Genomic DNA, 16,579 nt, shown 5'->3' on the forward strand with positions numbered 1-16,579 from the left:
CAGAGGGGACACACGTGGACGTAACATCATAGGCCCATTTTTTTATACAGTTTTAAAAAAATATTCCAAAATGACGTAAACGATATCAGTCTGATTATCAACAGATACACACACGCACAAATACACACATACACACATTTCTGTACATGAATCAATTTTTAATTATGCGGTTATTTTAGTATATAATTTTAATTTACAATACCCTACATTTGGTACGTCCCGTGAACAAATCAACGCTCGGTTTCTAGAGACGAAAATTAAAAATAAACTCCTAAAAGCACCACCGTAAACTCTAATGGTGTTATAATATATAAACAAACATGAAAACTACTGACTCTCACTCTATATATATAAATACTAAATCAGAAAAATATTTAATTTTTTCAATATATAATATATAAACACAGCGGAACACTTCTATTCTAAAATTCCATCAATCTCAAATGTCAACATTGCGCAATTCCAATAGAAGTCCACTGCATTATTTATACGATATAATAAGTTATACTATAATATATTAAAAATGGTTAGAGGTATGATCGTAGTTTCAACATAATAAATGCCACAATTAAAATATGTACTACAAAGTGCACAAAACCAGGAACCTTGCATAGCTAATTACGTATTAAAATATATTTAAAAACTTATATCCGGCAAAACAATAAATTCTCTTTGGCTTATACGTGCGGTTCTCTAATTACGGATTCACATGTTATCTTTGATGCTCTAAGAGAAAATGAACACATTTAACAAATCCACAAGAACCGCCAGATCGAACGCGAGAATGTGAATGCCAAATGAAACAAGATACAAATTAAACTAAAGACTAATTAGGAAAATTAATAGGACAGCAAGCAAACCAGCAGTTCTACATATAGTAAACATATGTATGTAAAGCGTAAATTAATAAGAACTAAAGGTGCGAGTATTAAAAGAAATAATGTGGTGCAAATTTTATTTTCATTGCGACGAGTTTTCAGTGTTTTCGTCTGAGTTCCCCTGTGCTGCCAACGATTGCTGAAGGGCTACAGGCGTCAACCATTCCCTGGAATAAAAAAAATATAATATGTGATTAGAAAATAAAAGTAGCACATATATACATATTTTTTAACAACACTCCCTAAAATTGAACATCCACAAAAATACTAAAACTAGTTTTTACTTGCTGCTTTTATCGACATTGTGTTTTATTTTATTTTTTTATCTACCAGCAAATATTATTTTTTATGCTCCACTTGTGACATTACTACATAACATTACTACATAAAAATTATCATGGGAGAAGCATTTATTTTTCAATTAAATTCTCATGACTTATTTATTGCCACGGCGAAGACAAGGCAAATTAGAAATAGAAGTCACTTTAATGGCTATTTCGATCCTATGAGGCAGTCAAAATAAAAATATATTCAACATCTTCACAACCTTTCAACCACTTAAACGCCAGTGACTCACCGGTGACTCACTTGATTATTTTTTTAAGAAAATATTTATTTTAAACAAGTTAATTAATTATTTACAAATATTTACTTTTAATTAGTCAAGATTATTGTAATAGCTTTATTTATTTTTAGAAAAATATACTGACGTGTGAAGAGAAACAACAGGTGACAGGTGAAGGGTTAATTGATCTATATTTCTCAGCATCATAATAAGGCACCAACTGTGAGGATTAATTTGCGATGAATTAATCCGTTCAGTTTTGGAAAATTTAAAAACACAATTAAATAACTGGTAGCCTTTTCTACGTCACAATAATAAATATGCTACAACTGACATCATCCGTTAAATCGATGAATTGATTTCATTGACTTTTAAATTTATTGTCGCAAGTATTGCTTTTTTTGTAAGTTTTGGATATTTAAATAATTGATAAAAAAACATAAGGTATTAAAATTTCAAAAATATTAAAATTAGGTTTATTTCGAAACTACATTACCGATGAGAAGGTAAATAATTAGCTTCAATTAGATTAACAGCAACTTTTCTCAATATTCGTAAGGTAAAATTCAAGTGTCAATAATAAAAATTGCCTCATGAGAAATTGTGCGAAATTTGCTCGCCTTTAGTCGAATGATAATGTGCAAATATTTACTTCATACGGATAAATTATTCTAAAATATTTCGTATTAAACCAAAAATTCACAGAACATTTAAATTTAATTTTACCTAATTTTTGTGAATTAATTCATAGCTTTGTTTTAAGAAATTGAACTTTAAATATTTTAAAATACCTTGAAACATTTTGATATTTACCTTGGAAGACAGCGCTGTAGGAACGGCACACAGGAACTGAAGTAAGCTAAACGGTTAACCCACGGAGGTATATCATTGCCGCATAGTAACTATAAACAAAAATTTATTTATAAATAAATCAACATGATTTTGGAGGATAAGGTATATAATCGATTTAATAATAAATGCAATACCTGACACAAAGCACCTGAGAAGTGATTACAGTTGTTGTTCATAAGATGATATCTACACATAAAAAATAAGTATAACTACAATCGTCAAAACCAATAATTGAGTTTTGATAAAATCGTAAAACTGACTTGTCTCCTTTGAATTGTTTTCCGAGTTCAATGATAGCTGATCTGACTTCTTCTGTCGTGAAATCCGTCCATCCGACATTGATACTTTGTCTATCAATAATAAAATAAACATTATTTAGCAACCATCCATAAAACTAAGTTTATTTTTTATATACGTATATTTCAGTGAAATTATATTTTCACTAATATAAATTTAATTTCATTAACTGTTTCAGTAAAATCATATCCGAATACATTTTCACCAGTAGATACATATTTCTACTTGCAAAAATATATTCCAACTGATAGGCACTAGTGAAATTATATGCTGCTCAAATTGAGTTTGCTGTTCAAATGAAAGTTGAAAAATTATACTTAGATTTAGAACTTACAAGTTGAGTTTGGGTTTGAACAGCAATTGGACGTTTCGCAACTGTTACAATAAATGTGTATTTTCTGTGAAATTATTTTTTCACTAGCATAAATATAATTTCACTAACTAGACCAGTTAAAATGTATCAAACACTTAATTTAAAATTTCACTGGTCAATATCAGTGAACTTGTATTTAGAAAATTGTGAAAATGTATTCCGATATGATTTCACTGAAATGCCAGTGAAAATATAATTTCACCTGTAATACACATTCACTGTAACATGCATATATAAAATGCTTTGGCACGTTGCTATTTTTATGTTACAATTTACCGATACAATTTAAAGAAAACATTATAACCTGTATCGAAATTGATCGCCCAAGTCGGTCGGATCGCGGGGCGATATCGGAAATATTCCCGTGAAGGAAAACGGATGACCTCCATAGACAAACTCCTCGCCGTGCACCTCAACTCCACTGTGAAACACTCCTAGTCCTAAATTGGCCGTATACGAGTTCACCCAATACTGCAAATAGAATCATCAAAAATTCATCACCTTTTATTGATAGCATAAGTATAGAGGCACGGTAAATAATTAATCAATACCATATCGTAGACATTAAGTATTACTGGTTCGCGGCCTTCTTGTCTCTCATGCCTCCGATTGGCTGCTGACGTAGGCAAGCACGATGGAAACATAGTAATCGAGTGTCACCGTTCCTCGTTGTATTGGCAGCAGATTAAAAATACTGTAAAAATACAAATAGAACAGTGATAAGAAAATTAACAGTTAAAGATAAATTATTATTAAATGGGGTGAATCATCTGTTTTTTAATAGCACGGCTACTAAAAAATCGTTTGTTTTCGCAATCGCGTACGATTGTAAAAAAAGCTGCAAATCAAATATATGTTTTTGTATGATCATCGCCGGAACTGATAAAACGAAATTAACTCTATGATAAGAATGATAAGATAAATTTTAATTTAACTGGATAATACCCTATATTCGTATGAAAAATATTAATAAGTGTTCTTTAAATTTAATGATGCATTAGTAAAAAAAAATGTATTTTATATAACGTAAATTAAAAAACCGAAAAAAAATGTTTACAATGAATGAAAATTGATAATTTAACTGTGCAAATTAATCAAATAAACACGATAGTGGCATTCTTTTATATAATTATTTGCTGCCAATTAAAAATAATGACAAATTTGGACACTGGTTGTGTATAAAAGATGAGATTATTTAATGAAAAAGTTTACTAAAATGGGCCCTTTTTGTTATAGTATTTAAACCATCCATTACAATTTTACACGTTTTGTCTAAATTTTTAAGTAAAAAAAGATCATTAGATGCTATTAAATTTTGCCCTGCATTAGGTCGGTCGCCCTGAGGGGCGGTACCAGTATGTAAAGTATACAAGAAAGTATTAATTTGTAGTTCGTAGACGAGATTATTACCGTATCGCCTCTTTATATATATTATTATAATCCTTGGCTTGCTCTATGTATATTTTTAAAAATAGAGTGAAAACAAATATTAATCAGTATTTTTTTACAAAATAATCATTATTATTTTTATCAATATCATAAAGTGACGCAGCAATTTTATTGCATATGCAATATTTCGCCCAGATTACATTTGATTTTTTTATCACAAAGATTCACATGTAAAAATATACGCCAGTTTAAAATTAAGGATTCAACAATAAAAATACATATTATGAAAAACTAATGGAATATTGTAGCAAACCATAAAATAGACTATGACATTTTTAGAAACAATACTTTGGATGAAAGCTATAAATAGAAAAAAATAACAGAATTGTCGAGATCGCCCGTAATCATTCCATCGAAATTAGTTGTTAGATTCTTTCAAAGGGTCATAAAAGTAATAGATTTGTTTCCTTTGGTTTTACTAAAAATGAGATTTTTTCACATCTAAAAACTGCACTGAAACTGTTGGACCTCACTTTAACAAAAAAAAAGGTCAGTGCCAAATATCTACATTTCAGAGAATGACGACATCGGCAAATGTACCGATTTTGAATCTGTATTAGCAAAACAATTCCGAATCATCATCAAGCAATAGAAGAGACGTTTGACTTCCACTCATTTCTGAATGGTATATTATTCAATCATTACCGAACTATTGAAATCACTTTCATCAGAAGTCAGAACTGACCACAGAACCACTAGTTTAAATCCGTCTTGTAAATGAAAAGCAACTGCTTTTTATTCACAATATGAAATTGATTCATAAGAAGCCCAAATCAATCCACACTAAAGACGTTTTATCTTGACCCATTATTAATCTAACCAAAATAAAAAATTAAATCTAAATAATGATTTTTAATACTATGCTAACCGTAAATCAACTGACACTATCGAACGATGACAAAGTACTGTTTTGGTAACACTCAATACCTGACTTTAATATTATACATTATTAAATTTATTGAATTATCACCTTGAACATGATATAATACATGTATACATTTAGATACTAATACAATATATATACATTCATAAACCGTTCAAATTTAGTCATACAATACACAAATAGAAATAATCAATATACAGCACTAGATAAATAATTAAAATGCTCCAATACTATACAAAACGCTCTTTGATATAAACATCCTCAAATATAAATAGATTGGTATCCCAAACAAAATATGTATGAAATCATTGTTTTGATCATCTATTTCTGGACAACCTCATACATATTAAAATATTAAATTTGTAACTTGATATTTGATTCGAACTTAAATATTACCATATAGAAAAAATGAGATTATTGATCATACATATATATATAGGCAGAATAGATTTGTCTAAAGATTAGTGTTACTATTTTGTTTATAATTACAATATAATTTGTAATAATCGTTTAAAATCCTAGGTACAAATGAACATAAATTTCAAGGATATTCGTTTAAACGATAAATATGTTCTAAGGTACAGATCGAATACATACGAGCAATTATCAAGAATTTTGGAAGGCTTGTAACGCTCACACTAAATGTGTATACTTTACACAATGTTACACGATTTTATGTTTACTGAAATACTACCATATCATATGAAGGCACACTGTAAATGCAGCTAAGATAGATTTGTTCTCATAAAACCTACATATGTAATTGAAATATAACAATATAAATTCCTTCACTTTTCATTTATAGAAAAAATAATATTATAAGCAAAATTAATACTATTCATATTACCTATAATATTCAGTCACTGAATGAACTTGAGAAAATATTATGTAAATTATACAAATAGTATTTTACTATTCATAATCTAAATTGTAACTCTTGTAAGTCTACTTTTAAAACATTCGAAACTACTAAAATGATTTAATACATTGTTTTAAGTCGTCTTTTCAAACAAATTTTATACCTAAATTTTTAATTAGCAAACTTTTTGTATACTATATAATATTATAAGGAATCAACATACATATATTAATGGCAACTATATAAAATTGTATATGTTTAATAAAACATATATAAAGTAATAAACCACATTTTTGATTATACATTTTCTGTTTATCTTTTTGGTTGAATAGGAATTACAAATCTTGAAAGAACTCTGATAATATTTCTAACAATAGCAAAAGCAATAAGTTTTAGTCAATAATATTTAGAACTCTTGTGGTTAAAAAAAAAACAGAAATAAATTGATAAATATAATGTTTATTATTTTTAATGAAATATTTTATTATAATAATAAATAATAATAGTAATTCCTATTAAAAAGTTATTACGTTTTTTACTCTATATACTTTACTATATGTATGTATATGTTACTAACAAAAACATAACTTAGGGCAGCGATAGCCAACATTTTGAGTTCAATATGCCATAAAATAAATCTAAACCTTCTTTACTGTGGTGTAAATTGAGTGTACATATCATCATATAGTCTATTAATAAAATCAGGTGCTTTGTGTTTTGTGGTTTTCAACATAATTTTTTCATTATTATTTTTGTAAATAAATATTTGGTATGTTAATTTTTTGCATTTATATAAAATAATATTTAATACTTTGGTACTTACATTACAATAATTGATTCGACCTTGACCATTATTTTAATGATTAATTGGTAATAATATTTTTTTTCTAATTCACTAATTTTAATGCTTTTATAAATGTACACTGAGTGTACATCATGGGAACGCACATTTTGCACTGTTACAGAAAAGTTAAACAATAAATTGTATATGATCAAGTTTAACTATTAATTAAAAGCTGGAAATTGACAAAACAAAATTAATTAAAAAATTAAAATTGAATATACAAAAATGAAATCAGCAAAAATTTTACTTTGCGGCAATAAAATACAAAATCAACATTTTAGTTGTAATTTGTTTTTAAATTAGTTAAGATTAACAAGAAGTAAATAGTTAAAAATGCACTTCTTAATGAACAAAATTAATGTACAAAATTAAATGTCCAAAAAACTGGACTTTCTAAAAAAATATAGACATTCAGCTGGCTAATTTAGGAAGTACAAAAATTCTTAGATGTGAATATTAGTGCATTTTTATTTTTTCCAAGCTGAAAGCGAAGTAGTGGTTTCAGGTGAAGTGATTTGGCTCGGCCGTGTTTGTACTTATATACTCCTTGAGGATTAAGGTAAATTCATATCTCTTTTCCAATTTAGATGATTCGAGGCGGAAACAGACCGTTTGTTAGTGTCAGATAAAAATCTTGTTAGACGTAACGGCGATACGAAAATCGGTTAGATCTGCAACGATGTAATTCTGTGGAACATGGAGATCTAAGCATTTAGTGCCCAAATAGGAATGTGTTTGATATCATACCTGCGGCGGATATATCAAACACATTCCTATGTATTTGGCACTGACCATTCGGCTTGCTCAAGTGTTTATAAAACACCAACGAGAAAAAAATCCATGTAAATTATTTTATCGCAACTACCATGGGTGGTCCTGGCAAAAATTTGATCGTTTTTATAATGATGACGAAAAAAATCTTCGTTCTTAGATAATCTCAAAAAATAAAACAATTATTTCTATAAACTTTTAGTAAATCCTTGCGAATAATTTCATTGCAACTGTTACGGGTGGTCATAACAGTTATTAACCTAGATTTGAGTATACCAAGTTTTTTAATTTGTTTAATTGTGTATGTATTACACATTTATTTGTTTATTACCCCTGATAATAAACGAACATTCGAATAAAAATGAGCTCTATTATCAACTTCCACAGGCAATTGTAAATTATAATAAAGTGACGTCCTCTTCAAACATTTTATCTTCCTCGAACAAAAATTTCCAAAATGGCCTTTTTATTTTTAGTGTCCTACTTTGATATTTTCAAAATCTATTTACCTTAACTAAATATAATCGTAAAAGTGACACGTCGTTATGTATTAAAAGCATACATCGTGAAATTATACGGCTATTTTGATGATGATGAAAAAGTTGAGTGGCACTAAAATTTATAATGATAAAATTAATGTTGTCTGAAAATTTCTACTCTGTTCTGATTTCTAAATGTGCAATTAAACCGATGTGTAAGGAATGTAAATTATTAATATTACAGATAAAAATTAGCACTTTTTTCTATTAGGTTCTTTTATAACATATTGTTTTATTTTGTACATAGGTTCTATTTTGAACAGTGAACGGACTATTTCACTCAGGACGATCATGCCCACGAACATTGCTCTCCTGAAATATTACAACGGAACATTGCTCTCATTTTTTTTTAATTTGTTGCATATTCATCACGAGTATAAATTTTAAACTAAATTAGCATGTCAGAATTCAAACAAACGGCAATAAGGATCTATGGATTCAGAAAAAATATTTTAAATCGATGTTTCGCGTATTATATTGCAAAAACAATAAAAGTGGTGCTTTTTTACTGTGAGAATTTCTGGCACGATGCACATAACAAATGAGTGAAAAAATCGCGTTAGTATGAAGATGTTTACAATGATGAGTAAACATTATATTTGAAAATAATTATTAGTAAATTCTAAGGGATCAAAATGATATTTGGATTTTAAGAATAATACTAATATCATGAAAATGAGAGCTAATTTTTTTTGTTTTTTGTAATTTGTATAAATATAGATCGTATTTTTTAAAAATATTTTTAATAAATAAGTGCATTAAACTGTTTATCTAATATATTTTTTCATATATACATACATTGAAATATGTTTTATTAAGAACATAAAGTTCTTTATTTTTTATTTGTTTGCCGTCTGACTTGTAAAAGTTATAAGAACCATTAGTCTACCAAAACCGTAGTATATAATTAACATGCGTAAACATTAATAATTGTTAAAATAGATGTATTGATATAATATTAACATGTCTTGAAAAATCATTAAAATATTTATATTGTATCAAAAGATACATACATTTAAGTAAGAAATGTTAAATTCGCGCATATTTGAGATAAAGTGCCCATATTTGGCATACAGACGACACACAAATCTTCCGCCAATAAAGTGTTTACATCATAGCAGTCTTTTGAATGTATATTTTGATGAAATTCTGGCAAACAAACATTTATTCGAGACTAGCTTAGAAATTCCCTCAAGTTAAAAATATGCATCTAGGTTAATATTCAGTGAGAGCAATGTTCGTGGTCGCAATCGTCACCGAACATTTTGAACATATTGTGCAGAAACACACTGGTTTATCCACTTCATGCCTGAAATATTTATCAATTGTTGTTCAAAAAGCGATATTATTTTCTTCTCTCTTTTTAGGTAAATGACAAATATTTAAAAAAAAATTTTTTTTGAACATTTCATCAAAAAAACAAGTTTTTTTATATAATAATAATAAAATAAAACAATAGAAATAACGATTAATAATACATAATTGCATCTTTGCAAATCGCGCACATGTGCAGGACCCGTCCTTAAGCGGTTAAGAAAAACAATATGTTAATACTAAAATAAATAAAACGAGCAATCAAAGTTATCTATTTTACTAACAATGTTTTTGGCATTGATAATTTTTATACCTATATTGTATTAAATAGCAAGGTAATACTCTCATTTATATCGTGTGAGAGATTATTATATAATTATAGCTGATTTAAGCATCACAAAATAGGTTTTCTTAGATTTTCCTAATATCACGAATGAATATTGTGAAAAATAATCAAAATAAAATAGAGCTGGGTCATGTATAGTGACATTTATTGATTGTCAGCAGTAATAATAGTTTAAAATTAATAAAATAGATTTGAGTCAGGTGTCTGTCATATTGCAACAAAATGTTGACAATAGATAAATAATCGAACACAACAAAAATATCTTTTCACATAACAAAATAGAAGTATTTCATACTTAAATCATAAAAAAGTAAGAAAATGTGATCAAAACATTTGGATAATATAAAAAAATTAAAAATAGAATCCATACATAAATAATTGGAAGGATAGCAACACTCAAATTCCATTGTTTATTATATGAAAGAAAAACGGATTATTGTTCAACATTCCACTAGTACACCTTTGACATTTAACAAATTAGCCAAATTTGCCATCCGTTATAGTCGTCGGATACAACGAACGACTTTAGAAGTGATATTTGATCGTAGGTATCATAAATATAAGATAACCAAAGCTGAACAACATCCATCTCCGTTGTGGATTTTGGTCGAGGGCGGTTCGACGCGGGTCGACCGAAGATAAAAACGGCTCTGATAAGTTACGTTCGAAAGCTCCGCTAGGATAACCAGCAGCCGGTACCTGATAGCGGCAGCAGAGGAGGACAGAAGGTCGCCACGACGAGGCCGGCCGCCCTGGCTGTCGCCGCTCGAAGCGCACTGGCAACACTCAAACGTCAACATTCTTTGCAGCGGTTAACTTGCCCTTTATTATTTTTAGTAAATTCAATTAATCGCTTATAACACTGATTGATAAATTGTAATGATAATACATTTACTTCAATTCGATACATTTTAAATGAATAGTATTCAAAAAAATTATTCCCCTTTTAACACGTTATCTCTTTTATTTAAAAAAATCAATAAGCAAAATATTTATTTAAAAATATTAGCATTTTTATTAAAAAAAATTAGCAGCCTGTTTTTAAATTAAATATACTGATGACATATTACCATTGAGCATATAGATGGATTTGTTTATGTGTACGCATTTTAAGCATGATTTATGTGGCGTTTTTTTAAACATAAAAACAATATTTTGAGACAAACTGAGAAAAAAATTATCATTATCTCAAAAATATTAGTTTGTATTTGTGTTGAAAATAACAGTTTAAAGTACAATTTTGCATTGTTAATGCTATTTTTCACAAATGAATTGCATGTTTTAAATAAATATATAAGTCACACTCACAAATGTTTTAAGTCTTATAATTAGTACTTTGAAAAATTTCAGTCAAGCAAAAAGTATTTTATCTACATTATAAAAACAGTCGTTTTCCAGATTTATTACGACAAATGATAGGTGTAGAATATCTGAATGCGCGGACTAGTCATATGTAGCATTAATCGATGAATATGTGACAGTGTATGATTTTTAAAATCAGCGTAATACCCAAAGGGCAGCGACGTTATCTTGTGGGGAAAGAGGCATGTGGAGGGATTTTTCTCTCTTGAATTTGACTACAAAAATACAATATCACTTAATGAAATACTATAATTCTTGAACGACCACTGACTGGCCAGCGTTTGCCCCTCCTCCTGTAAAAATCTGAAATAACGTCCCTGTCAAAGGGTTAACTCGCTGAGGGCTAAACAACGACATATCGTTGTTTGGCTCAAGATTCTAATAAAAAAATGTTTTTAATAGAGTTCGGAACATTACCCACTCCATCCAAATGGTTGCTACAGACTGACAAAAACTCGCCAAACCTCAAATTTTACTGCCTGCAGCGTTAGCTACTACAAAAGGCATGCGAATATAGCGTCAACAATAGGCAAAGCGATATCCTCAACACAAACTGTAGGGGCGCATTTATATAGATGTAGGTTTTATTATAACCAAAACTTGGCGACACTCTGGTAACATCGACGACGGTGGCACGTTCTCTTGGTGGGTTTTGACGCAGAGACAACGGCGGTGATGTCTTGTTTGCCGTACATTCTAACATGTAACATTATATAGTTTTTAATAATTTTGGCTATAATTAATAAACATATAGACCCCACACAATAATATATAGACCACAATGCCTTCATATGCTGCGAGTACCTGGAAGAGAACAAAAAAATACTATACTACTGTAGCGGCTCAATCTGTGTCTAATTGCCACCCGTCACCATCTATCCGCATATTTTTAAAAGACTCTTTAAAAATTTTTTTAAACTTTTTATCCGACTTTTTAACCATGTTCCATAGTATTTATTTGTTCTCATTTAGATACTCGCAGTTTATGGACGCATTGTGGTCTATATATTATTGTGGGGGTATATTTATTTATTCATTATAGCCAAAACTAGGCCGCACTCTGGTAACACCTAGGGCCGCCGAGAACGAACCCGGGCCCTGGTAAAACAATACTTCCAGGCCCCACGGTAAAAATGGCAAATGGCATTACGTCCTGCCCATTATGACTATTTGTTTTTGTGAGATGTAAAAATACGTCATACCCGGTTAACAGCTTAAAAGATCGGTATACTGGCGCAAGGTGAGTAGCGCTTTTTCGCAACAATAATTCTATCACTTGCTGGCACTGTGTAAACGGTAAGGCGCCAGTGGACTGGAATGCCAGTCGTCGTGTGCCAGTGAACCACCAGTCAATTTCCAGCTGGCATGTCAGCAACTGGCAGCGTGTAAATCAGCCCATAGTGTGGTGGAAGAGGGAGTTGGCGCTGCCAGCTGCTGGCATGCCAGTGGCGCACTGGCTTCTCCAGTGACTGGCGTTAAGCGTTTACACGGTGCTAGTTGCTGGCATCCAGTGACTGGCAGCCTCGACTGGCGCGCCGACTGGCATCGTGTAAATCAGCCCTTAATGAAAAATACAAATGAGTTATTTTTTAGTACAAAATACATTTTACCCAAATATTCCATATTTTATTTGTTTTATAAGCATTTAGACTTAATTTGATAATTCAAATTAACTGACCTTCGCCAATGGAAAAGCGCTGTGTGGGGTGACCATAAATAAATTTGCTAACCGCAAACCGCTCCCTACTTTTTCACCACTTTATTTATATGAATAGAGTGAGAGACTAATTAATAAATTTTCTATGTGGTTTCATTACCAATTTAAGCGCTAGCTTAAATCAGTAATGTTCTTCTCATTCTCTTTAACATTTGAACTGCGAGGACAAACGGTCGGCGTGAACTTGTGTCCATAACCAGGTGTATTCAACCGTTAATATTATAATAATTTATTATCGTTTATTATTTTTTATTGGTATTTGTAATTTACAATTGTATCGTAAACAATTTACATAGTCGTAAATTTATTTACGTTTCTGCATTCATAGATTTTACCAGGGCTGTGGAATCATTTCAAAATTTACCGAATCTTGACTCCGATTTTTCCTTTTGTTCCTACTCCAATTCCGACAGAAAAGTTTTAAATTTATAGTAATAGAAATAATAGCAACGATTTTTAAATTAAGTTTAAAACAAATAAAGCTTTTAAGAATTGTCACGCTTACTATTTTGCTGCTATGATTTTTTAAATTAAAATAAGTATTATAAATAAAAACATAATATATTATTTTAACATTATTTATTAAAACAAAAGAGTTGGATTCAGTTGATTTTATGAATTGACATTCCACAGTCCAGGATTTTATAAATGAGCAGAAACATTTGTGTATTAACTAATTATCCGTGTAAAAGTGATAATTAGTTAATACAGAAATGATAAATTAATGAAATAATTTATTTGATTTTTTCCTTAATTTCATTCTAAGCTCTTAATCATAAATTATTTTCAAAATCGTATTATCTTAGCAATAAACATGGCAACGGTTATCAACACGAGGTATGGACATTTTATTATCTATTATCGTTATATGTAGATATTTTAAAATAGATTTTGACCTGAAAAATACGAACCTTAAATTTTTGCTTAAATTTGTAAAACTCAAAACTGGCTAAGCTACGTTGTTTAGGAATACATAAATATATTTAAAAAATAATGTCTGTATATATAACATATGTTAATATGATTTTAATATAAATATATTATGTTTTAAAAATAGTTTACAATTATATTAGTAATTTACATTGGTATAATATACTTACATTTTATATAATTAAACAAATTTTTACTTCATAATACAGAATTAAATGTAAAATATATTTGATAATCAAACAATAACCTATGTTCAGAATTTTCGGTGCGTGGAAATATCGTGTTCGCAATTTTTGTTTGTGCAATAATCCTGTCACCGAAAAATTTTTATTAATTCGATTTTAAATGTATGGTCACCCTACCCTTAACCCTTTGGATGCCGGGCATTTTTGGAAAAATGTTCCAGAACTGCCGGGACTTTTTATTAAATAATTAAAAAGTCAAAATGTGTATTTTAGTTTGTAAACATACGGTCGCACGTGCGACGCTGTCTGCAGCGAACTTGACCTAATTAATGATGAATATGCGATTGTGTGTTATTTTAGTTCGTATTTACGCTGTAATAAGAGTCATTATCGCATGACGTATTAAAAATTACGAGATGTGAGCGGCGGCGCTCCGACAGGAATCGATAACAATGGTATAAAACTTTTCGTAAATTAATAAAATATGATATTTTTAAATAATGGTTCAAGTAAAAATACCCTACAGACGGTTAAATTTATATATTTATATATATATATATATATATATATATATATATATATATATATATATATATATATATATATATATATATATATATATACATATATATATATATATATATATATATATATATATATATATATATATATATATATACATACAAATATACATATATATATAAATATATATATATATATATATATATATATATATATATATATATATATATATACATACATACACATATACATATATATATAAATATATATATATATATATATATATATATATATATATATATATATATATATATATATATATATATATATATATATATATATATATATATATATATATATATATATATATATATATATATATATATATATATAAATAAAAATAATAATGAAATTAAAAAAAAATAATGATTATAATATATTTATAACATATATTTGAAAAAATGTTATATACCCCTGAAGCAATTACCCTACAGACGGTTGAAAATGTATTGGATACTTCGATTTCGGAGCCGTCGGATCCGGCAGTTCTCGCTAGTGTAGCCAAAGCCGATATATCGGATTTCGGTAGCCAAAGGGTTAAAACAGCCCTAATTTAGTATTGGTAACGTTCTCCTATCGGTGTTGACAAATTCGCGGAAAACTGTATATGTATGAATGCATGCGTACACGCAACCTTATTTCCAACACAACGATGATGAGCGTTAACATCTTAGATGGACTATACATATGTATCAGGCGCGGGCGGTGAGCTACTTTCTCTCTCGATCGCTCGCATACTAAGTGACGAGAGTGAGTAAGAGATAAGAGCGTGCAGTCCGCATGCCCTTATCTCTCATTCACTCTCATCACTTAACACGCGAGCGATCGAAAGAAAAGTTTGTCACCGCCCGCCCCTTATATGTATGTATTTATATAACAACTCTTTTTATATTTATATTTTTCTTTAATGTAATACTAAATCAGAATATTTCGGGTAATTTTAAATTTATACTTATCTCGATGGTTGCTAGTAGCAATATAATATAGCCTGTAATATTCCAACTCAATTGTTAATAGCAACTAATTCAGTGATTTTAATAACGGTTTTCAATGCAGGTGATGCCAACCATGTTGCAAATATATATACTTTTTTATTTAAACAACTTATCGTATAAAAATATTCAATTGTTACCGCAGAGGGTATAAGTTATTGCTTATCGTATCATGCGCTGTTTTTTAATGGAACAAAACATTCTCCCATTTCTTGACCTTGGTGTTTTTCTCTTTCCAAAGTGGTTGTGTCGGTCTGAAGCAGCAATGGCCGAAGCCGCGACCGTGGCAGGTAACGGGTTCAACTTTAGGGGTCTGCTGCGGAGACTGGTGATGCGGTTCTCAGGCATCATTATCCAGGAGAGTGTCCAGTTAATCGGGGAAACTATACATGAGGTGACGTTCGTCAAGAATGAAGCGCCGCCGAGAGTTTTGCATAACATCAGCTCCTACAAAGTGGTATGCATGTCAATTGAAGAAAAGCACTTTTTACATTTAGTTAAGGTGACCAGACGTTCTTCTTGATGATTAATTGCCCTTCTTTAAATTTCGTGCCTTTTTTGCTCTTTATTGTCATTAATAAAAAAATTCTGAGCTCGTCTAGTAATTTCTCCTCTTTTATCACCATGAAAAATATAAAAATCGGAGATGACCTTTTAACTGAAATTTTAAAAATAAACTTTTTTTGACTCTAGCAACAATTGGACCGCAAACAAAAATTTTCGAGATATCTTTTCTTTAGTTAGTAATTTAATTTTGGTTAGTAATCTCCCGCAGTAATTTACCCTCATCGAACAAACATTTTCTAAATAGTATAGCATGATGGATTAATATATAAACTTT

General features: G+C 29.5%; 1 protein-coding gene across 3 annotated transcripts in view; it reads right to left on the bottom strand.

Moving 5' to 3' along the window:
- Positions 1 to 941: 941 nt before the first annotated feature.
- The window catches only part of LOC148235436 (deubiquitinase DESI2), a 74,444-nt gene continuing 58,806 nt past the window's right edge, over positions 942 to 16,579 (bottom strand). For 2 of the 3 annotated variants that reach the window (XM_088186991.1, XM_088186992.1), the window contains exons 2-7: positions 3,517 to 3,659; positions 3,270 to 3,436; positions 2,556 to 2,645; positions 2,430 to 2,481; positions 2,257 to 2,345; positions 942 to 1,045 (exon numbers count right to left, since the gene is read on the bottom strand). In XM_088186991.1, coding sequence (XP_088043117.1) covers positions 961 to 1,045; positions 2,257 to 2,345; positions 2,430 to 2,481; positions 2,556 to 2,645; positions 3,270 to 3,436; positions 3,517 to 3,609 — 576 coding nt within the window. In that variant the 5' untranslated portion in view covers positions 3,610 to 3,659 and the 3' untranslated portion in view covers positions 942 to 960. Of the gene's footprint in view, positions 1,046 to 2,256; positions 2,346 to 2,429; positions 2,482 to 2,555; positions 2,646 to 3,269; positions 3,437 to 3,516; positions 3,660 to 10,669; positions 10,759 to 16,579 lie in introns of those variants that run through there. The other variant, XM_088186990.1, reaches the window with a different exon arrangement.

Source organism: Plectrocnemia conspersa, unplaced genomic scaffold (genome assembly GCF_051122295.1).
Source record: "Plectrocnemia conspersa isolate PC_06_02 unplaced genomic scaffold, ASM5112229v1 ptg000005l, whole genome shotgun sequence".
NCBI lineage: Eukaryota > Metazoa > Arthropoda > Insecta > Trichoptera > Polycentropodidae > Plectrocnemia > Plectrocnemia conspersa.